This window comes from Schistosoma haematobium, chromosome 2 (genome assembly GCF_000699445.3).
Source record: "Schistosoma haematobium chromosome 2, whole genome shotgun sequence".
Classification (NCBI taxonomy): Eukaryota; Metazoa; Platyhelminthes; class Trematoda; order Strigeidida; family Schistosomatidae; genus Schistosoma; species Schistosoma haematobium.
In genome coordinates, this window is record NC_067197.1 from 31,603,634 (window position 1) to 31,629,203 (window position 25,570).

A 25,570-nucleotide genomic window follows, 5' to 3' on the forward strand; every position below is an offset into this window, starting at 1 on the left:
GTTTTGATGTAGTTTGATAATAAAATGTCTACAATCACATGGACGATTGCTGTAGATGTGATCGGCTTATTTTGAGGTCAATCAGTCTTTAAATTAATACTCAAGGTAAAATTAAGTATTACGATAACTGAAGCTAAATCTGTAAATACGAACTTGCATCTTCAGTGAAATACTGATTACAACGCATATTGTAAATTTGTTCACTACTAAAATATACAACAAGGAACTTACTAAATTATATTATGCAAATCAGAAATCTGGTTAACGTCTTTTTAGCGAGTTGGTTTTCTACGAGATTCCAGCGGAGGAAGCAATCAGGAAGAAACGTTGGAAGTGAATAGGACACACATTGAGGAAAGCACCCATTTACATCACAAGGTAAGCCCTCACATGGAATCCTCAGGGTCAAAGGAGAAGAAGAAGACCAATGAACACATTACATCAAGAAATGGAGACAGACACGGGAGGAATGAACAACAACTGGATAGAACTAGAAAGGTAATCCTAAGACAAAGTGGGTTAGAGAATGCTGGTCAGCGGCCTATGCTCCATTGGGAGTAACAGGCATAAGTAAGTAAGTAAGTATGCAACTAAGTTAATAAGTAAGTAAATCAGAATTCATAATACTATGTTTGATAACATTGTACGGCAATATTATATTAAATATGAAATATAAATTATTAATCACAAGTTTTGTGATGTGCGCTACTTTTATCCACATAAGTAGTATATAACGATTTATTTATTTATTTTTAACACATAGGTACAAGGAGGCACCAAATACATATGCGCCATACAAATCCCATTCGATATGTGTGAAGGCTGTGATACTGCCCGGATGCCCAAACCGAAGCAGGTGGTTATCTTAGGGGGCCACTACCCGAGCCTTCGACCTGAAGGTCTGATCCACAAGGCAGTAGAGCATCGTAAGGAGATGCATTCCCATGGAAGCCGGTGACCAACAATTGGTTCATACGCCATTTGTTCCCGCAGGATACTGGAGCCCATGTGCACCATTGGTTTGGAATCCGGTTAAAGCGCCGGACATTCGCTTTTCGTCCTCTCATTTTCGTAAACAACACCCCCGCCACGAGAAGGCAGTGAGTAGGACTTCCCTGACAGAGGCTATATACGCGTGGTCATGTGAGAGCATTTCGAGAGGGAGAGCGGACTCTCCCCACTCTCGGCCGTACCAGGGCATTTAGGGGCAGTATATAACGATAGTCAAGAATAGAATGTATTTCAGTAGAAGATCGAGAAGGAAAGAATGGGAACGGAAAGCAATTGATACAAAAATCCAGGAACAATAAAATCTGAGACGATGGATTGATATTTGCAAACGAAAACGTCAAGTTTGAGACAATGGATTGATATTTTGCAAATGAAATATTTACTGTATTATTCTCGGATTTTAGTGAGATGTTTTGTAATTTCATGTTCAAAGCACATTTGATTATCTCCACTCGTGTTTTTGTTCACTACAGTTTTACATACTGATCTAATGGTTATTAAACATTCTAAATATACCCATATTGTATAAGTTGTATATTTATTCAAAATAAATGGATCATTTTATAACCAAACAAAACTAATGAAGGTCAATCTAACAATGAATATTTTGTTTTCTTTCTTCAATAATAATAATAATAATATGGTACAAATATATTGAATGTTCCACGACTAAACTAATCCAGCTCAGAGAATAAAACTCCATCAACATTGAATGTAAACTATTTGATGTAAATAATTTATCAACAAACATCAATTGTTTTTAATATTTATTAAATTTTTTTAAAAATTTTTCTATTATGGACAATCATGAGAAGTACAATGATGGTAAAGAAATTTTTAAAAAAATAAATAAATAAATAGTATTAAACTATAAATATAATCCCAATAATGATTGAGGATAGATAAGAAGTTATTTAATAAGAAATAAACTATAAAGTTATTTACATTTGCTATCACCAATAATAACAGTAATAATAGTAATTGTAATAGTAATAATAATAATAATAATAATAATAATTATTATTATTATTATTATTATTATTGGGTGATATGATATAAATAGTTTACTTTCCACTTTAATTAGAATACAATAAATAAATTGTTAAAGGAGATGAGTATATTTCTTTAAAATCTTATGTTCATAGACATTTCATCATTTGTTTATCAAGATTCTTCATTGGAAATCTAGTAATTCAACACAAAATATGTTCAAATACGTTTGTTTGTTCGTTTCATATTCATTATTGTGGAGTATTCAATGTCGACATGAAGATTTCAGTTCTTTTACTAATACTAATACTACTACTGATATTAATACTAATACTACTACATCAACAAGTGTTGCTGATAACAGATCGATTCAAATTAAAGGAATTCTTCCAGGTGTTGGTTTGCTTATTGGGATTTTAGTTATTCTTATATTACTTATAAAGTGTTGTAGGCCTGATAAATTAACTAATAGTATGAGTCGAAGTAAAATATCATTTTCACATCATGATGAAACTAAAATTTGGTCGACAAATTTAGAAAATGAAACTACTCGAGAGTACGGTGATTTACAAAATGACAATGATGAATATGATTGTAATGAGAATACCATTGCAAATAGTTCTACGTATATAATGCAGTCAATTGACGATGATACGTCATCATTGGACTTAGAAACACAAGAGATGAATGAAAACAAGTGGTGTACTATGTCAAACAATGTTACATCATTGACAATGGAGAAAAAGCAAACTTAGAACCAGTGTTTATACATAAATCATTTCAAATCTAATATATTTTTAATAACTGACAAACAAATCAACCGTAACGAAATAAGACAGAGATAGAAATGAAAAATGATAAGATCAAACGACTTAACTGGTTATATATTTCATTTGTTTATACAATCATTGACCCTGATATATTTATATATACGAATTTCAATAATTTTTCAAGTTTAACCGGATTTTTCAAAATATAACATCAGCTAGCAAGAATTGATAACTATGAGATATTTCTTCAGAGAAGACATTAACATTATAATCACTATCTAGTAAATGAGAACATTATGCTTTTTGAAAACATTTTAAAAATGAACTCAAATGGCATTGATTATTACACATATATTTTCACTTTAAATAATTTTACATCATAATGTAAATAGTCAGATCATAATTACCCCGACCCATTGTTAACAGAAAGGAGTGAACTGAGAAATAAATAACAACAAAAAAAACAATAATAAAAAATAAATTAATCATTTGAAAGCGTGAAAGAAATAACTTGATGTTTATATTTTCATTTAAATAACAATCTTATGTAATGGCTTTAACAATGATTATTAGTAGTATAATTAGACCGTTGATTTCAGGCAGAGTAGTGAAATAACGTGTTTAAAGTTAGTTGCTTATCATTCGTCTAATGTAGTTATTTGAATTTTACTCTTGAATATCGTGTTCATAATAAACAAACAGTGATATCGATCAACAGCATTTAGCCACATTTAGTGTTATCTACAGAAATAGTTATGAGTTAGTAAGAAGATAACTAGGTGAACTAGTCAACCAGGTAGACAATAACAAATGACTGTGTAAACATAAATATAAGGAATTAATTAAAGTAATCAAAATTTTGTAAGAAGATATATAAGTTAGCAGATGCTCAGGGTAACGAGAAAGGCGTACAGATTTATGATAAACACGAAGATTAGGTATTTTGTGTATATTACTTTGTCTTTTATTTTATAAGAAACTACCAATCTTAAGGCATATGGTGTGTCTGACGTGATTCGAATAATACCCTTACAATCCGCATTAGCGTTAATTCTCATTTCTCTGTCACCTAAGTATATGTATGCCAGGTTAATTTTGAAGTTTATCTTCTGGAGTTGGATTTACTATCGCTTAGCTGAAAAATTAAGAATAAAGCCTCTTTGCGTTTAATATTTTTTAAAAACATTCAGTATATGTTGTGTCACGATTTTTCTTACTACATTACTCTTATATGTATAAAAATGATTAGAAGATACTGATCGTTTAGGATTGTTAATATTAATGACTTACATACTTACTTACTTACGCCTACTGTCCCTCGTGGAGAAGCATAAGCCTCCCACCAGCACCTTCCAACAAACTTTGTCCTGGGCAAACCTTTTCAGTTCTTTCCAGTTGCTATTTATTCTTTTCACGTCTGTTTCCAATTCTAGACGTTATGTGTTATTTGACCTTTCTCTATTCCGTTTCCCTTCAGGATTCCATGTTAGGGCTTGACTCGTGATATAGGTTGGTGATTTGCGTAATGCATGTCCCATCTATTTCTATCATCTTTTCCTAATTTTCTCTTCAGCTGGAAGCTGGTTTGTTCTCTCTCGCAGTAGACTGCTGCTGATGTCATCCGGTTAACAGATATTGAGTATCTTGCGTAGACAACTATTTATAAATACTTGAACCTTCCTGATGATGGTTGTGGTAGTTCTCCTCATATCAGCTCCATGCAGTAGAACTGTATTGACGTTCGTATTGAGGATTGTGAGTTGATATTGGTTGGTAGACAGTTGTTTTGAGTTTAATATGCTCATCAATTGTAGGAATAAGGCCCCTGCTTTCACACTCCTCGCCTTTACGTCTGTATCCGATCCTCCTTATTCACCAATCATGCTGTTCAGGTACGTGGACGAGTCCACCTCTTCCAAAGATTCTCAATCAAGTGTAATTGGGTCGGTATTTTCTGTGTTGTATTTGATGATCTTGATTATTTCTTTGTGTATGTTGAGGCCTACTGATGTGGAGGCTTCTGCTTCACTAGTTGTCTTCATATGGATTTGTTCGTGTGTATGGGATAGAACGACCAGGTTATTTGAGAAGTCCAAATCTTCTGATTTATTCCGGACTGTTCATTGTATCCCGCGTTTTCCTCCAGATGTAGAGATCTTCATAATGCAGTCGACCACCAGAAGAAAGAAGAAGAGGAAGGGAGAGAATAGGCAGAATTTTCCGACTCTGTTCCTTACTCGGAATGCATCTGTCAACTGTCCCTCACGCACCTGGAGATATGCTCCATGTTAATATACATTCAATAATAGAAAATTTATAATTTCAGCTATTTACCAACTCACTATATTGCATCTATCTTACTTTGCATAATGTTGTGGCATTGGTTTGTTCTATAATATGGATTGTTTTATTCAAACATCTTTCCATCATCTTCTCACACTGAAATCAAAAATAAAATAGTCAAATAACTTCTAAAACAAATTAAACATTTTACAAAAGTAATGAATATACCTTTGGAAATAATTGTCATAATGCCATAAAGTTAATAGACATTTTCAGAACTTAAACGTTTATAAATTAAACTTTTAGTAACGCCTCGAACACGTAATTAAAAGATCACTTTTATGGGAAACTTTATGTAAAAAGGATTCTTATATATATTGGATTATAGCTCTAATTGTTATGATCTGATCTATACGACATCATGAAATACGATTGCCTATTTAGATACGCTGACTTATACGATCAAACTAATGACGCATACACTGTACGAGCAGCCCAGAGTTCTGATTGGTCCTTTGTCCGTCTTACTCTGTCTATTTAGTCCAGAACGTCAATCTTGACCTCCAAGATACGAACCATATATTTTGAAAATACTTGGTTTATATACAAGCAAATCAGACTACATCACACCATAAAGCAGAGAATAACATTTGTACAAGTTCAAGCCGAAAAGTGGCTGTGACTGTGAGAGACTGTGACTAATGGATTGAGAATAGTAAATCATATAATAATAGCCATTAGGTCGAATAAAAGCCTATAATGAAAGGAATATGAATGTACATATAATACAGTCATTTAATAATAGTCATAAAATAGGAATATGAGTTTAATATTAGCCCGTACGTAATTTCTAACGTTTACCATTCATTTATCCTCGTCCGGATATAATACTTATACATACTCATGCTAAAACATATCTTTCTATTTCTCAGTAGTTCAAATCAATTTTTATAGGTTGAACTAGGAAAAGAAGTTAATAATGAAATTTCTAACTTGATTCACTTATCAAATTTAATCCAGTTATAATATCGGTCCTATTTTAACGAATTCTGTTTACATTGAAATATATGAATTCTCAAAGTATGATCGTTGTGCTTTTGTGTGTTATGACCCTGATAATGTCCAGAAGTGTTATCCTGATTCTATCTTCACATCATCCCTGTAAAAATGATCTTTAGGTGATTAAAAAACAGTTTACTGAAAACAAATACATTAACCTATTTCGTATAAGCTAACAAAAGAAAAAAAACATAGATTATAAACATAAGTGAAGATTGTTTATATATATGTATCAGTGGGAAAGGTTTCCGTTGAATGATGCCATATGACTTAATGAATGGACAAGAATGGCAAATTATAATCCTGACTATGCCTTTGAAAGTGTTCCAGGGGTTACCCATGGATTGATATTAAGTGATACCTTGTCTTGTGTTTGTCAGTAGTGTGTAGTAAGTTTTAATAATTATCCGTTTATATTGTTATATTTTTGATTTAGATATTTTCCCGTGTTCAACTTTTTTTATATATTGCCTCACGGTACTTTGTTAGAACTCACCTCAATTACCGCTTTCAGTTATTACCATCCAGCTCAACTTAAGACTCAGTTTATATATTGTACTCAAGCCTACACTTGCACTAATTCTTCTAACGTAAATGTTTTAGGTCACAGGACATCTCTATGATCTGTAACTATGTGACAACCAACAATAACACTAGGAACTACATCAAACAGAATGAAGATTTTTACAAGAATATTGACTATCAACATAATGATTACAAAGATAATTGTAATAGAACTCATAACCGAGTACTTATACTTAAGGAAGCCAGTTTTACAAATTGCTTGGCTTATTCAAACTTAACCTTTCATACAACTTTGCAGTTTAGTCCATCGGCTTTCATAGTTACCTCACTGGTTCACCAGTTAGTCAGTACATTATGGATTATATTAAAATCATTGATTTACACTTATATGAGTCCTGTTTGTAAGAAAATGTAAATGATATCTGGCTTATATCTTGTCTTATTGCGAAGTACTCAGAAAACCCCTGTATCACGATATATCAATTGAAATCTTCCAAATTTTTAAACTTATTATTGTAATATGGTATTATCTGCAATTCTGAATTGTAAGTTAGTCGATACTCCATTAAAATAAAATATACAGAAGTTCTACAGTAAGTATTTGGATTTTTAAGTAGAAATTCCATACACTGATTTTGTACAGCAGCTTCACAAATAGCATGTTGAAATCTGTAATCTACTCTCAGACAATGTTTTTTTGGCGTCAGTGACAAATTTTGAAACTTATGATAAATTCCTAATGCCTAATAGGAATATTCGCAGTTTACACTAGAATGCTGGGTGTATAGAATTCTCAAGCTGTATTAGCTAAACATTATCGACAATAACGACATGTCATTAATTAAATATCTCTATCCAGCTGAACACTGACCAATTACTATGAAAAATCATTTTCCAGGATCTGTCATAGTTACAGACATATTAATAGCAACATCTGTTGAGTTGTTATTTCCTATGTTCTCTAATTCACATTTTAGCGAAACGAATTGATCCACTTGTTGTTAAATGTTGATAGTGTTACAGTCGGTGTGTTAAATTGGTAGATAATTAAAACTAAGTGTAAAATCATTTGCATGACAACTGAATAAATACAACAACAAAATTTAGTTTACCTGATGTCTGAAAAATAAATAAAATGCACAAGTTGATTTAATATATTTTTCAATCTGTTCATCCAATGAAGTTGAGTTTAAATATGTTTGCCATTTGGTAATATATTGTATACACATAGAACAAGCTAAGTAAGAGAGTGAAAGATTTTGATTGATCGGAAATTGGCTTACTGGAATTGTCGTTTGAATGGTAATTAACCGATTCTTCTATGTTCGACATATCCACATCCTGAAACATGTAAATTTGTAAAATAAATAACTGTGAAGAGAGAGACCCTGGGCTTGTTATATGTCAAGTTAAGTAATAAATATTGAAATAATCATAGTCAAAAGTAGATCATTTATTTTATTCATGTTTAGAATGAAAACTAGTTATTTAGCAATCATCATGACATCCTAATGCAGAAGATGACGTTTAACATTTGCGACCAAAATATTTTGATAGAAGTATTGTGTAATATACACCTGAATCGAGCTTCGATTCATTTAGATGTTCAAAACAATTTCAACAATTGTTTTCTTAATCATAACAAGTGGTCGTGAATCGTGCTATTATCATTACCGACTTATACATATCGTCAATCCTTGCATATACTTATCAACTTAACTAGCGTCAATAAATAACAGAATTAAATAAGTCAAATATCAGAACGAAGTTTTGAATACATACATTTCATACAATGGTTGATCCAGACAAACGACCAGAGAAATGAAGTGAAGAGAAGAGAGCAGAACCTAAATGTTTCTGTACGACAAAATAAAACTATTATCTAGTTCCGAACCCTATATGGAAATAGATCTTACAAGTACATAGATAAAAGAAAGTCCGCTGATATATTAAACAGCTTTGATTATTTTTGAGATATTTCTCTACTTCAATACGATAAGTCTGATTAATTATTACAAGTAATAACCGACGATTTATATTTGTTTGTAATATGTGTTTCACTGATACTAGTCAAAATCTTTATGTTTATCTAAATATAATATTTTGAAAATTTAATAATATATTTGTTTATTCGAACAAAAGTGAAATGATTATCAAAGAATCATTACAAACTATTATTTACTACTTTGTATTCATATAACTATTCATAGAAAACCCTACTTATTTTAAAATACAAGACACTTAAGTCTCATAGGGGAAAATCTAACAATGAAGATGCTTGAATGGGTTTCGATTATTAGTTTTTAACGCTTATATATTTCACTGATTGAAATCATGAGTCAATTGAAGCTAGACCACCATGGGAAACCTGGAAGCACTGGACGGCCGTTTCGTCCTAGCGTGGGACTCCTCAGCAGTGCACATCCACGACCCCATACATTGCGAGATTCGAACCCAGGACCTATCAGTCTCGCGCCAGGCGCTTAACCAACTAGACCACTGAGCAGCCATCCAACGGTGTTAATGTCTAACTTCAACTAATGCACGAAGTTGCGCCACCGTACACTATTGTCTTCAGTGAGTTGATATCTCACAACAGACCCGGTTGAACTCCACTTGTAACGGCTTCTCAATAGAACCCCAGGAGCATCTCCTGAAGTCAGTCACTAGTGAGCAGATGATTATTATCAGAAGGGGTTTTGTGGAGATTTTAGAAATTTCACTGATTGAAATCATTAGTCAATTGAAGCTAGACCACGATGGAAAACCTGGAAGCCACTATACGGCCGTTTATTATCTCTATTTCATTGAAATAAATCCGATTCCCAATAAATGACTAAAAAAATCTAGAGTAATGAGGATTGAAATAAGGATAATATAATGCATATTGTATATATGTAGTAGCTGTTATCAAAAAGGTTTACCTTGACAGTGTAGGATAAGGTAACTCCAACTTGAAAAAATAAGAAGCAAAACAGTAATTAATCATTATTAAACTTTAAAATATGCATAATCATACTTATCATAGTGATTATAACATAGATAAAGTATTTCATGATGCTACAGAATAGTTTCTACTATTTTGCATTAAATATAACTGACATTTATATTAATACGGAACCTTTCTTGTTACATTATTCAATGTTATTATACACAATATAGTTTGAAGTTCAGTTTCATTCACTTCTATATCAGGTAATGTATTTTGTTATGTAATAAGTTGTTTATTATTTTTATATACTAATCTGTTTAAAGTTAATTCAAGTGTTTCGTAGGCAGATAAAAACGAAAGGTGTAATTCACTAAAAATATTTTGTTAAAACGTTTTTTAAATAAAAATGTGACGCGTTTTCTACCTGATCCGATCACAGCTTATCTGATCAAATTTCTATGAAGAAAATTTTTGATGAATTTTAAAATGATCACATAACAATCATGTTTCTTTCATTCGAGAATGATGAACAATAAGGGCCAATATATGAATGTATAACAATTATTCACTATGTTAATGGTATTGTAGTGAATGAAAACATATTGGGGGGGGGGACAACCAAAAGTACTACATTACAGAATCTCTTAGTAAAACCTGAAAACAATACAGTAATACTTCATTTGCGAAATATTCACCAATTGTCTCAGACTTCACTGTTCTTTAGTTTCGACATCAATCATTCCCTGTTCTCATTCTATTTCCTTCTATCTTCTTAATCTTCTGCCATGAGGCATTCCACTTTTGATGGTGTTATATACTACTTATATCTATCGACATAAGTAGCACACACAGCAGTATCAGGTTCTTTAATAATTGAATTCATGAGTCAATTGAAGCTAGACTATCATAGAATAACTGAAACAAATGGACGGCCGTTTCATTCTAGTATGGAACTCCTCAACAGTGCGCATCCACGATCCCGCCTAGCAAGATTTGAACCCAGGACCTGCCAGTCTCGCGCGTGAACGCTTAACGATTAAACCACTTAGTCAGCATTCAACGGTGTTAATATCTAACCTCAGCCAATCACTTTCATCATTAATGAAATAACCAACTTGATTTTATAAGATCATTATGCAAATGGTTAAAGTTCAAACATATAAAATGTCAGAAAATTCTCAACACAACAATTCTCAATATATCTTGAATCACTGATTCATAGTATTTCCTGGTTATCATTGTGAAGATGATAGTTGCAATCACAATCGAGCAAAAAGAAGACACTTATGTTGTCATTATGGTTAATTTTGAAGAAAACGTCCGGACTGAACTATGTTGAAACAAAAAGCAAGAGATGAACTTGGAGAAACATCTATATTAATATCACTTAAACTGAGAGATGTTGAATCAACCAAATAACTCCGTAGATCAGCTCACTGTTTGTCAAAAGCATCTTTATAGTAAGAAATGGGTCAGAGAAACGACCCGCATATTGGTAAATATTCAAAGATATATTCTTTAAATGATCGAGATTTGATGGTAATCCCATGAACTATTGGAGTTTCATACGGAATTTCGAAGACTGTTTCTGTGAAAACGTTAGATACCGAACTAGGTTAAGCTATTTGATTCAGTATTGGGACGGTGAAGTCTAGGCCACTATTGTTCATTGTTGTTTGCTCGTACCAGAAGATGGCTATCGTAAAGCGTTTGGTCAGAAGCACATCTGACCCAGATAATTTAAGAATATCGTCTCTTGAGATGCAGAGTAGTGGGCTAACGCTGAATCCTACAAGACTATCGAGAGTATGGATAGAGAATACAGGTGGGCAGTCTGTGCTCCCCCACGAGGGGTTAACAGGCGTAAGTAATTCACTTGTCTATAACAGATTGTAGTATCTCACCGTAAACAAATAAATCACTAAGAGGCAAGTATGCCAGATTATTTTGGCCTCATAAATCCACTGATATTTAAAACAAACTGAAAATTTTTTTATCAAAAGCTGACAAATACCGGCTTTTGATAACAACTTAAAATTTACGAGTACTTGATAAAAGGTTGCACTGAAACGGCCATAAAAATTGAATCTTTCTGTTTTTTTACATTTTTACAAGATCTTTATTTCTCGTGAGTATGATTCTCATTGCATCTCCTCTCAGTCTATATCATTAATTTAAACACTTCCTCTTTGATTTGTTTACTTAATTAGAACCCACCAATCCATGATACATAAGTCACTCAATGTTTTGTATTTTTGTCTTACAAACGTAAAATGTATTGATGACTTATTTTCTATTTTCTACTGCGCTGGTGACAAAATGTGCTTTGACCAATTCGAGACAGATGACTTTGAATTTCTCTCCACAAGATATTATCATTAATTGATTGTTAATATTAAAGGTATTATGATTTAACTCCGCCTGGAGTCTCTTCGGGGGCTACTGCCGGTCCCAAGCCCGGATAAAGTAGGAGGGTTGGGTATGGGGTTAGCGTCCCCATCCCGTAGAAAACTAACTCGCTAAAAAAACGCTAACCAGAAAAAATTATTCAAACCTTTTAAACTCTGCCCTGGGAGTCAAAAGGTCTTCATTTAGAAGAATTATGACGCCTCATGATGAAAGCCGAATTCCTTCGGAAGTTACGAGGCCGATGCCCCTTCTGACAACCAGAGCGACCATTTATTTAGGTACATGGATGTTCGTACAATGTGGGACACCGGGAGAGCCTTCCAAATTGCTGCAGAAATGATAAGATACAACCTAGAGGTACTTGGGATCAGTGAAACACATTGGACACAAGTTGGACAACAACGACAAACTACAGGAGAGCTCCTGTTATACTCCGGCCATGAAGAAGAAAATGCACCACATACACAAGGAGTTGCATTGATGCTGTCCAAACAAGCACAAAATGCACTTATAGGATGGGAATCTCATGGACCAAGGATCATCAAAGCCTCGTTTAAAACAAAGAAAGAGGGCATTTCAATGAACATCATCCAATGCTATGCGCCTACCAACGACTACAATGAAGACGCTAAAGATCAATTCTACAATAGGCTGCAGTCAATCATTGAGAAGTGCCCAACAAAGGACCTGACCATTCTTATGGGAGATTTCAATGCCAAGGTTGGAACGGACAACACTGGATACGAAGACATCATGGGACGACACGGACTGTGAGAAAGGAACAAAAATGGTGAGAGATTTGCAAACCTATATGCCTTCAATAAACTGGTCATATGTGGCACCATATTCCCACATAAACGCATACACAAAACCACATGGACTACACCGGATCACTCTACACAAAACCAAATCGACCATATTTGCATCAACAAAACGTTCAGGAGGACTATAGAGGACGTGAGAACCAAGAGAGGAGCTGATATAGCATCAGACCATCACTTGCTGATCGCCAAAATGAAATTGAAACTCAAGAAGAACTGGACAACGGGGCGGACAATATCACAAAAGTTCAATACGGCCTTTCTTCAGGATACTAACAAACTCAACAAATTCAAGATAGACCTCAGCAACAAGTTCCAGGCCTTTCATGATCTACTCAATGGAGAAGGAACTACTGTGGAGAGCAACTGGAAGGGGATCAAAGAGGCAATCACTTCAACATGTCATGAGGTCCTGGGTCACAAGAAGCACCATCGCAAGGAATGGATCATTGTTGATACACTGGATAAGATTCAAGAAAGAAGGAACAAGAAGGCAGCAATCAATACCAGTCGAACAAGAGCAGAAAAAGCCAAGGCACAAGCTGAATACACAGAAGTGAACAAACAAGTGAAGAGGAGCATCAGAACCGACAAACGTAAATATGTGGAAGATTTAGCAATGACGGCGGAAAAGCCTTCAAGAGAAGGAAACATGAGACAATTGTATGACACAACAAAAAAACTCTCTGGAAATCGCCGAAAACCAGAACGACCAGTGAAAAGCAAAGAAGGCGAGGTAATCACCAACATTGAAGAGCAACGAAACAGGTGGGTAAAACACTTCAAAGAACTGTTGAATCGACCAGCACCACTGAACCCACCCAACATCGAAGCAGCACCCACAGACCTCCCAATCAATGTTGGCCCACCAACAATTGAAGAAATCAGCATGGCCATCAGACAAATCAAGAGTGGCAAAGCAGCAGGACCGGACAACATCCCAGCAGAGGCACTAAAAGCAGACGTAGCGGCAACTGCAAGGATACTCCACATTCTCTTCAATACGATTTGGGATGAGGAACAAATACCAACAGACTGGAAAGAAGGACTTCTGATCAAAATACCAAAGAAAGGCGATCTCAGCAAGTGTGATAACTACAGGGGCATCACTCTTCTCTCAATACCGGGAAAAGTCTTCAACAGGGTATTGTTAAACAGGATGAAGGACTGCGTAGACGCCCAACTTCGTGACCAACAGGCAGGATTCCGTAAGGATAGATCGTGTACAGACCAAATCACAACTCTACGGATCATTGTGGAACAATCAATTGAATGGAATTCATCACTGTACATCAACTTCATTGACTACGAGAAATCATTTGATAGCGTGGACAGAACAACACTATGGAAGCTTCTTCGACACTACGGCGTGCCTCAAAAGATAGTCAATATCATACAGAACTCATATGATGGATTACACTGCAAAATCGTGCATGGAGGACAGTTGACAAAGTCGTTCAAAGTGAAGACCGGTGTCAGGCAAGGTTGCTTACTCTCACCCTTTCTCTTTTTCCTGGTGATCGACTGGATCATGAAGACGTCAACATCTGAAGGGAAGCACTGGATACAATGGGCATCTAGGATGCAGTTGGACGATCTAGACTTCTTAGATGATCTGGCCCTTTTATCTCAAACGCAACAACAAATGCAGGAGAAGACGAACAGTGTGGCAGCAGCCTCAGCAGCAGTAGGTCTCAATATGCACAAAGGGAAAAGCAGGATTCTCCGATACAACACAGAATACACCAATCCAATCAAAATTGACGGAAAAGATTTGGAAGATGTAAAAACCTTTAAGTATTTGGGCGGCATCATTGATGAACACGGTGGATCTGATGCAGATGTGAAGGCGCGGATCGGCAAAGCAAGAACAGCATATTTACAACTGAAGAACATCTGGAACTCAAACCAACTGTCAACCAACACCAAGGTCAGGATTTTCAATACAAATGTCAAGACAGTTCTATTGTATGGGGCATAAACCTGGAGAACTACAAAAGCCATCATCCAGAAAATACAGGTGTTTATTAACAGTTGTCTACGCAAAATACTTCAGATCCATTGGCCGGACACTATTAGCAACAACCAACTGTGAGAGAGAACAAACCAGATCCCAGTGGAGGAAGAAATCAGGAAGAAGCGCTGGAAGTGGATAGAACACACATTGAGAAAAACACCCAACTGCGTCACAAGACAAGCCCTCAGTTGGAATCCTTAAGGCCAAAGGAAAAGAGGAAGACCAAAGAACACATTACGCCGAGAAATGGAAACAGACATGAGAAAAATGAACAAGAATTGTATGGAACTAGAAAAGAAGGCCCAGGATAGAGTGGGTTGGAGAATGCTGGTCGGCGACCTATGTTTCATTGGGAGTAACAGGCGTAAGTAAGTAAGTAAGTATTATGATTTACTTCGGTGCCGACCGGCAATTAAATCCGAGATGAGTGTTTCGTCTTACATCGCATTTCTTAGCTGTGTGTATTAGCATAACAGCGTTAATATTTGCACAGAAATTCAAACGACATAAGAATTGTTTCAAACAACAATGAGTTGTCTATTGTGTTATTATGTTCAGATGAACAGCTATTTGTTCAAAGAGTGTGATAATAATGTACATGAGTTGTTTATCTAATCCTGATTATAAAGAGCACAGTAATACAAACAAGTAAGAATAACATTGTTTCACATCTTTTTGATCATATTTTTATTTACAGTTATATTCATAACATGTATTTCATTATGCCTAAGTATTTATCAAATTGTGTTCAGCAAACATGCAGGATAATAATAAGCTAGATACTTTGGAAATAAATGACTTATAACAATATAGCATGATGATATCTTCACACCGTATTCGACTTCACTTGGTATCCTATAAACAGGTACTCCATCAACGGTAATGATTGTGGCTTACAGAATCAACCATCATCATGAATGATATGAATAATAATGGTCTCTCTGAAGCTTTAATTATTCCGTTGGGCTAAAACTAATCTCACTCAATGCTTTCAAACTGTAAGAAGCTATAGAGAGTATAGTTTCTTCATAAAATTTATTTTGATGTTACGTGAATTTCTCACTAATAACTAAAATGATATTCGAATATTATATGGTTGAATTTTTTGAATAAACACGTAATGAAAACGTGTAACTTTTATTAGACTAAATTTATCGCGTCGGTGAGCATCATTAACATATTTAGTATCGGAAGGGGTTTTGTAGATTTTGTGTAGTTCTAGTAAGAAGTAGTGACCAGTGGAGCTCAACCGGATCTATTGTGAGATAGTAACTCACTGAACAGATTGGTGGATGTGTCGCTCAATTTCGTGAATTAGTTGAAGTTAGACATTAACACCGTTGGGTGCCGACTCAGTGGTCTAGTTGGTTAAGCGCCAGGCGCGAGACTGATAGGTCCTGGGTTCGAATCCCGAGAGGTGTGATCGTGGGTCCGCACTGCTGGGCACCCCCACAATTGGACGAAACGGCCGTCCAGTGCTTCCAGGTTTTCCACGGTGGTCTAGCTTCAAATGACTCATGATCTCAACTACTAAAAATTAACATATTTGTTTCTTGTATGAATGCTACAGGGTAAACATAGTTTGTTGATTGAATCATGTGTCATCCTCTCCTAGAAGAAAGAAATCAAAAGATACTTTAACTAATGCACCAAAATCTTTTTTGATATAATTAGGCGTAAAATTTTGTTCTTTCTGTATAACTTCCAAATAGGAAACATTTCAAGTTTGAATACAATCAGAAATTACTACGCGGTTAAAAATTGTTGTGTCCCGATAAGAATTATGAGTGGTAATTTTTTGGGATCTATTTATGGATCAATATTGTGCGTATATTTTTGTCGTATAATTGTTAATTAAATAAACTATTCATATTTACGTCTCTCTTATCATAAGCTTTATTTTAACCTATGAACTGTTATTATACGATTTTTCATTCTTGAATTATGCCCTGTCTATCAATCACTACCTCCCACATTCACAGCCAAATTTGGCCAAATCTTGTACGAATGTTATTTTCTATTTTATGGTACGATGTGGTCTGCTTGATTGGTATATAAACTCAGTATGTTTGAAATATAATGATTCATATCGCAGAGGCTGAGACTTGTGTTCTGGACTTAACTGGCTGGGCTAAGCAAGAAGCAGGGCCAATCAGGACTCTAGGCTGCTTGCACGTATTTTACGCGTCCTTGGTCCGATCGATAAGTCACTGCCCTCTAATCAGCGGTCACAAGTTATAACAAAAATAAAACGTATCTGGTTGTTACTTATGATTTTTCTTTAATAGCACTCTTCAATATGCCAACTAATATAACTCATTTTGTGTGTGGTTATGTATTTACGATTAGTTTGCAATAATGTATTTTACTTATGTTTGTTTCATTGAAATCATCAGATTTAACACGTTTTGAGGAATTTCATCAGTTGATTAAAATGGCAGAAAATGTAGATGAATAAAAAATTATTGTCCATATAAAGTTGGGAAGAATTTGAACACTACAGCAATAGAAAATCGGTTATAAATAGCTTTTCATATATGATCATACAGATCAAGCGGACGGAAGAGGGTACAGTGAGTTCATAGAGACTTATCGCTGTTATAAACATTATAAATAAATTGGATACGGTATATAAAAACGATAGCATTAAAATAAGTGCCGAAAATAGGCATAGATGAATAAGTTACAGTTTCTCTCGTTCTGATTACTCAATCTCTGAATCACCTGCTTTTCAACTATGTGGATATTCCGGTACATTTGACTGACTTGGATTTAGAATAACATATATAAGCGAACGATATTATTTCCGACTAGAGCCTCAGCAAGCTTTACTTCGATATACGGTAATATTTATATGCATTTATATGCTATAAGAAAAGTCTTTACATATAATTTCATGATATACTTGTATGGAAAGCTCATGATCATTCATGAGCTTAATACCTAACTATTCAAACAGGAAATACTATCATAAATAGTTTGTTATTCCTTTACTATTCTTTGAACAGTTGAGACTAGGTTTAATATATTACGTATGGAAGCATATATTACTGAATGGCCCACACTACATGTATATACGACGAAACGCGTGTCCTGGATTCCACTGCTAGCGACTATCCATCTTTGTTTAGTGCTTGTGAACTAAGGCAATATCGAGGCGATCCACACAATATGCACTTATGCCAACAAGAGACTAATTAATTGCATTTCTAAACATCAATGCGAAGATACCAAGTGAAAAAAAGATATAATGAGACAATAATTTATGAACGAATCAATCAGGTATAAGATAACAGGTCTCGGATTTTGAGGCGATATTCATTCATCCATTTGGACAAGCAGAGTTTTGGTATTATAGCTGATGTCAGTTCGTGATGAAAACCCTAAATCTGATTTCTAACCTTAATCATCAACTGTAAATTATAATTATAATTCCTCACACAGGTTTATAACCCTCATTTGGTTCTGGTAACTAAGTGGACACTAGAGATTATAAAATATTACCAGTAATAAAAATTTTACATTTTCCTAAAATAAATCTAATACAAACTAAAATTTAATGATAAATATCAGCTACAAATTAGATTTCCATTTTCAGGAGTTTTTGTGGAGATTTTAGTAATTTCAATAGTTGAAATCATGAGTCAATTGAAGCTAGACCACCATGGAAAACCTGGAAGCATATAGTTGCTTAAATAAATATCTTTGTAAACATCTCGATTGAGATAAATATTAGTGTAGTATAATATTATTGTTTATTACATTAGAAATATTCAGTTTGCTTAAAAAGTATGATCAGAGTCTGGTTATTTTGAGTAGCTTTAGGCCTTCATTAAGATTGCCGAGTACAAAGTTCATGAATGCATTGGCCATATAACAACTTTATGTATATTCCTGAATATAATTCTGATATCAAAGGTCTAAATAGTATAAACTACATAAATATAAAGTTATATAGTTTTCTAGTTATCATCTTAATAGATTACTACCAAATTGAAGTTAATATAATTGGTCATTTATATCAACTATACATTAAAATAAGATCAATGTATTCTTAAAGTATTGTTATTACAGATGTAAGAAATGTTCATTTTATTCACTGAAAAGTAAAATCATATTTATTTCCCATAATGAATTATTTATCTCTCAAACACGTGTAATATATTACAAGGCTAATTTGTAGTGGTTAATACTATATCAAGATGATATAGGCTATTCTAGCATTTGACCAAACCAATTTATTCACTCAATCAACACGCAATCTAACTGGAGTCAGAGAGGGTCACTAAAAGTTTAAACATATTTTGTTTGTAACTTGACTAATGCAGTCAGCTATTTATTGATTTATTTATTTGGACACATAAACATTGGTACGAGGGGGCATCAAATACATATGCGCCACACAGTAACAATGAGGCCAGTAGTAGTTATCATTGATTTGTGTGAAGGTAGTTATATTTCCCGGGTGCGCAAACTAAAGCAGGTGGTTCTCTCAGGGGACTAAACCTCAAGCCTTTAACGTAAAGGTGCAATCTACAAGACAGTGGAGTAACGTTAGGAGATACGGTCCCATGGTAGTCGGTGACCAACAACAGATTATACGTCATTTATCTCCCCGGGATCCTGGGGCGCATCTGCACTATTCGTTTGGAATCAAGGTATTCCAAGTCCCATGGGTGGATTCTTCATATCCACCAAGCCGGTAAAAGCAACGGACATTTACTTTTTGTCCTCTCAATTTCGTAAACAATACACTTGTCACGAAAGGTAGTGAGTAGGACTTCCCTGACAATGGCTGTATAAACGTGGCCATGTGAAAACATTTCGAGAAGGAGAATGGACTCTCCTCACCCTCGGACATACCAAGGCATTTGCGAGCAGTCAACTATGTGAGGTGTTAATTATTTCACTTGACAGTTATATGTGATTTCATGTATTGCTTTAGATACTTGTTTGATGGACAAACTCTAAAACTCTATTTATAGTACAATAATTTCATTTTAAAAGAAGTCGAAATACATGGAAGCTCTCATCATATTCTAGGTTTTATCCTACCAATTTTGTCTGAGTTTTTATATACAGAACTGTTAGTTTCAGAACTCATATTTAGTGTAACGAAAACGGATGAATTCATTGTACACTACATATATACCTATCAAATAAATTTGTCCACAGAAATAGTGATAACTACCTTGATAAGTATGATTCAAAGATAACTAGGTAAGAAAACATCAAAGACTAATCAGTAAACAAATAAAACGTTTATTTATGTTAAACTAAACTTTACAATCGATTAGTAATGTTATTCAATCCTCAATTTATATGACGTACATATTCAGAAGCATCGTAAAGTATTTTTGACATTTATTATCTCCGTTTTATTTATATAGATACATTTCACATGGTGTTAGCAGACAAACTGGAAACTATTCAAGTGATCAGTATTACTTGTGATGAAAAGGCTTGAATGCTTGTATTAATATAAACTACGTCCCCACCACTATGAACTGCTGTAAAATTAAATCTGTATAGACTAAGCTTTATGGATTACTTAGTTCATTTCGAATTAATAAATTTCGATTTCTTACATTTGGTTACCTGATCAACTTAAAGTAGTAAGCTGATTAGAAGCAAAGTTCAATTTACTATTTGCGTTTTCAGATACATTCCCAGAATTATGTGTTTAAGAGGGAGTAGTGCTTTTACAATTGCATTCATCAAGCACTTTAAAGATATTGATTACAAATATGGATATCCTTATATCATTCAAAATAATCAACGACTAACAAAGTTACTATTAATCCGCTTTACAGAATCCGTTAAGGTCAAACACTCGTCATCCGACCTATGTGCTTTGTATGTAATAATGATAAGTCTCTCTTTGTTATGATAAGTGTAATTGTGATTAAATAATTTGATGTTATATAATCTTATTGGTATCCAATACGATAATATGGTTTTTATTCTTTTACATGTTTATATTTATTCTTTTGATTAGGCAGTCTTACCAATACAATTATAAACTTCAACAACCTTGATTATCTTTTCTAGACACATAGTGTCATGTTTTAACTATTTTAAACATCTCATTTCGTTGTTTGACGGCCCATGATTGCACTCCCTATTTGAATGGACGAATGAGTTAGGATGCTTGGCTTCTCTGCTTCGCTTCTCCTCTTAATGTGTGTTTAAGTAAACTAGATTATGAAATAAATCTATCCAGCTTAACCCGTATTTGGTTTCTTATTACCATTGTCACTCAAACGAGATTATACTAGGTGTAATATGCGGAGTTAAACGGAAGATATATATCCATGGTATACTCACTCATTCGTTTAAACAGGTACTCAGAATACAAGCCACCAAAGTGGTGAGTCTGATGTGATTCGAACAGGCAACCTTCTGATCTAGAATCAGATCACAGAGCAACAAAATTTTTGCCTGACATCATTATTTTAGCTTCTAACATGATCTAACTAAGTAAAGTTTTTGAAACCAACATTTCCAATCACATTACTCTTTAACTAATGATTGTTTGCAGCTGACGAGAAGCCTTGAAGTAGGATGGGTTTATTTTATCCTTTGAATTTGGTTCTTCTTGATTTATATGTATGACATTTTATAATAATGAGAATAAATATATTAGCAAACCCGTTACACAAACTATGGATTTACATTGTTTTTTTAATATATCCACTGAAATTCGCCCCATGCACACAGTGTCATCTATAAATAAAAGCGTTACATTATTCCATGACCTCAGGCTATTGTTGTCACGAATTGAAAAGAAAAATCAGGAGGTTTTGCCTTGTTTTATCTTACTTATCATTCGGTTTCTTATTATGATTGAGCTGGTTAGCAACAGAGTATGATATTTATCTCTATTGAATCTGCTTAGTTCCTTACATTGCTTGGGGATTTTTGTGTTGTAATTTGAAACTTTACGATAATCACCGCTGAGGGCTACATTCGACCACTTTACGGTTGGTGTATTCCAATGCGTAGTCGCCCTTCTTTAATGTAGCGAGTCGGTTATCTGGTTTATTTTCTTGTTCTTATTGCTTAACTTTCACGTGTACTTTACTGTTTGAACCTCTGATTGTATATTATTCAATGAGTTCTATATTCTCATTTGAAAGGAGCGTTTTCTATTTGATCACAACTTTGATAGAGTAATTGATTTGGAATTTTTCTCTCTCAGTGTTTATTTTCATTTCCGTAACTACACTGTATAAACAGAAAAAGTTTTACTTGTTAGTGTTGGATATTTTAAGTAGTATTCGTTCACTAGAAGTCTCTGTACAAAAAAATTTAAACTCTCCTTTCAGTTGATGTAAACGTTTTCCTCCTTGCTCAACATTGAACTAACTTAGTTTCATATAACCGATATTGATAATGTGATAGCTAGTGATATGTGCATTGTGATTGAAGATAAGTGTATAACCATGGGTCTAAGTTTCTGATCAATCAGCCAACCACTGAAATGTATCTTATCGACAAATTCCAACCACTTAACATTAAACTGTAGTGTACGCGAGGTTGAATGACGTATAATGTTGCTCATAATTCAACATCTAGTGCTTTCAGGTTTTTAACAGTGGTCTAACATAAGTCGGTTCATAAGTTCAATGAAATTCGGCGACCTTCACAACCTCAAACTGAAACGTATTAAAGAACCTGACACACAAGACGTTGATCATTACTCAGTGTTTAGAAAAATGTGGTAGTGAGATAGTCTTAATTAGCTTAACGTAACAACAAAATCAACAGTGAATAAATCCCATTTTTCATGATTATTAACTGTCAACAAATGTACTGTTGTAATTGCTGCTCACAACATACTGACCATTTGACAGACTATAACTTGTTATTACATCTACTTGCCTCATTTCAAGCATTCAAACATAAATAAATACAAATAAATAGTTCTAAGTTAGACGACCATTAAAAACCTGGAAGCACTGAACGACCATTTCGTCCCATCGTGAGACTCCTCAGCAATGTACATCCATGACCCCACACACAGGACTCAAACCTAAAGCCTTCGATGTCATACGCAGACACTTAACTTCTAGACTCCTGCGGTATTATTGTTTAACTCCAATCGATCCACGATCTCACGCAGCCCTTCATCCATTGTCTGAAGTAGATAACTATTTCACACCGGACATGAACTAGACTCCAGTAATCACGGCTTCTCACTTGAACTCGTTAATTCAACTGTAAAAATACTACAATTTCCACTAATTCCCATAATGACAAGTAAATAAGCTTATTATAGTGCTATGTGGACATGTAATCATCTATAGTAATATTAACATCTCAGTTAAAAAATATTTTTGTGACAAGAATTCCCATTTCCTTAATATCAAATTATTTACTGAAAAGAAATTGAACTGAAATTCATCCTTCTGAAAAAGAATATTTAAAATAAAGAAAAGTGGCAAAGAAAAAAAGTCATATGAAATCGAAAAAAATAATTTTATTAGGAATTTTACTTTCACTTAGCTCACTCTGAGCACACTCGATAAAACATAGTTATCTAAGTGTTCTTTTTTTCTCCATAAAACTAATCAATTCCTGCCCCTAATAGACTGTATTTTTAAAGTATTTTTATATTAGTGAACAATGTTAACGTATAATGTTATTATTGTTGTCTTACGTCTCTATTGTATAAAATATTAATTACAAGGACTTATCCCGACCGTTGTTGCTACCTTGACGTGGTGGTCAGGCTTGCCTATCGTGATGAAGCAACCGAGCTATACTCGTTCCTCAAGGTCCTACCATGTTAGACAAGTCGGTTGAAGAGCAGTAAGACTAAAAGCATTAAACACAAGGTCCGAAGGCGAAGTCGTACTGCTGACTGTACAGAGGTGTGACAACAATAAGGTGTTTCCTTCAGACAACTAGCATGACAGCGATGCTGCCTTCCCACAAGGAGAGATGGGGTTAGAAAAGGTCGACCCTAGAAATGCACACCTCGCCTTATCCCACGGATATTCATCTCCAACGGTAAGGTCTCAGCAAGTACGGAGCTAAGACGGAAATTACTCATAAAAATATCGTGTGTGACCGACCTGAAGCAGTTGTCCCTTGGGCATTGCGGTCACGCTCTCAAGTTACCAAGACAACATCTAATCCAATTTTCTTTTCAGGCACCTCCAGAAGAACCCGGGAAGTGATAACCGCCCTCATACCTCTAACAGGACTCAAGACTGATCATAAAAATGAACAGCTAAATTCATTGTGTTGAAGTTCAATCAATGAATGTATTAGATTGTTGAATGTAGATTAGTTTAATGATTGTATTTTTAATCAGAGTGGAGTTTTGTGGATATTATTAGTAATTTAATAGTTGACTTCTTGAGACCACCATGGAAGTCCTGGAAGCACTGGACGGCCGTTTCGTCCCAGTATGGGACTTCACAGCAGTGTGTATCCACGATCTCTCCTTGCAAGATTTGAACTCAGGACCTATCAGTCTCGCGCACGAACGCTTAGTCATTAGACCACTGAGCCGGCTGTCATCCAACGGTGTTAATGTCTAACTTCACCTAATCCACAAAATTGAGCGACACATCCACCATTGTCATCAGTGAGTTACTATCTCACAACAGACCCGGTTGAACTTCAATGATCATGACTTCTATTTTTACAGGAGAATGTCAAACACATTTTAAATGATTAATTTTATAAAGTTTATAAAAAAAGTCAATGAGATTGTTTGATAGTGATTGAATGATCTATTTAAACAAAATAAATAAATACAAAAATTAAATAGGTATATTTCCATAAAACTTAAAATTAGTTACATTTCAGAACCAGGAAGTGAACAATTGCAGTGTTTCGGCAAGCCAGATTCAGAGATGTTAGCACAGTTGTAATTTAAAAACAATTCCTAAGTTTAGTAACTCCGCTTGAAGCCCTTTCGGAGCCACTGCCGGTCCCAGGCCGGGATAAAGCAGGAGCGTTGGCTTGAAGTTAGCAACCCCTACCCGTAGAAAACTAGCTCGTTCAAAAGAAAGCTGGCAAAAAAATATTATTCAAAGCATTTAAACTCTGCCCTGAGAGTTATAAAGTCTTCATTTAGAAGAGTTATGACGTCTTGTGATGAAAGCCGAGTTACTTCAGAAGTCACAAGGCTGATACCCCTTCTGACAACCAGATCAATGTGGGAGACCTTACTTTTGGTGAGAGATCATTTCTTTCCATTCTCTAATAATGTTTTTTTCAAATTAACCAAGTTGTAGATATAATGTATATTTGTTTATTTAAGCCAGTAAGTTTTCGCTATAAAATGAGAAACATTAGCTATTTTACCTAAGCTGGTATACATTTAGAAATGACTAAGAAGGTGAAATCATTGTGAAATTTCCCCACTTCTAATTTTATTACAAACAGGTAACGTAAACAACGCTTTATGTAAAAATAGTTTATAAGTATCAATAATAAGGTTGGGCTTGACAGTTTCAAATAAATTGGACATTGGATAGAGAGTTAATAACTAATAAATATATTTTTGTTATATCTTAACGAGTAGGAAAATTGTAGTTCCGACGTTTCGTAACTTAATGTAAGCAACTTCTTCAGAATAAATAAAAAATATTTGCTCTGAAGAAGTGACACACGAAACGTCAGAAATATAATTTTTCTACTCATTGAGATATAACAAAAATATATTTATTAGTAAAAATAGTTGTTTCTATTAAATTGTAAGCTAGTCTACATTTCTAATATGTATAATTAAGTT

General features: G+C 34.4%; 1 protein-coding gene across 5 annotated transcripts in view; it reads right to left on the reverse strand.

Moving 5' to 3' along the window:
- Window positions 1-2,083: 2,083 nt before the first annotated feature.
- MS3_00006723 (uncharacterized protein) overlaps window positions 2,084-25,570 on the reverse strand; it is a 28,671-nt gene continuing 5,184 nt past the window's right edge. Inside the window, exons 1-6 of one of the 5 annotated variants that reach the window (XM_051214949.1) lie at window positions 9,658-9,722; window positions 9,563-9,591; window positions 7,922-7,979; window positions 7,751-7,875; window positions 5,133-5,210; window positions 2,084-3,208 (exon numbers count right to left, since the gene is read on the reverse strand). In XM_051214949.1, the coding sequence (XP_051068131.1) occupies window positions 3,191-3,208; window positions 5,133-5,210; window positions 7,751-7,875; window positions 7,922-7,979; window positions 9,563-9,591; window positions 9,658-9,694 (345 nt within the window). In that variant the 5' untranslated portion in view covers window positions 9,695-9,722 and the 3' untranslated portion in view covers window positions 2,084-3,190. Of the gene's footprint in view, window positions 3,209-5,113; window positions 5,211-7,750; window positions 7,876-7,921; window positions 7,980-9,562; window positions 9,592-9,657; window positions 9,723-9,791; window positions 23,229-25,570 lie in introns of those variants that run through there. The other 4 variants (XM_051214951.1, XM_051214950.1, XM_051214946.1 and 1 more) reach the window with 4 other exon arrangements.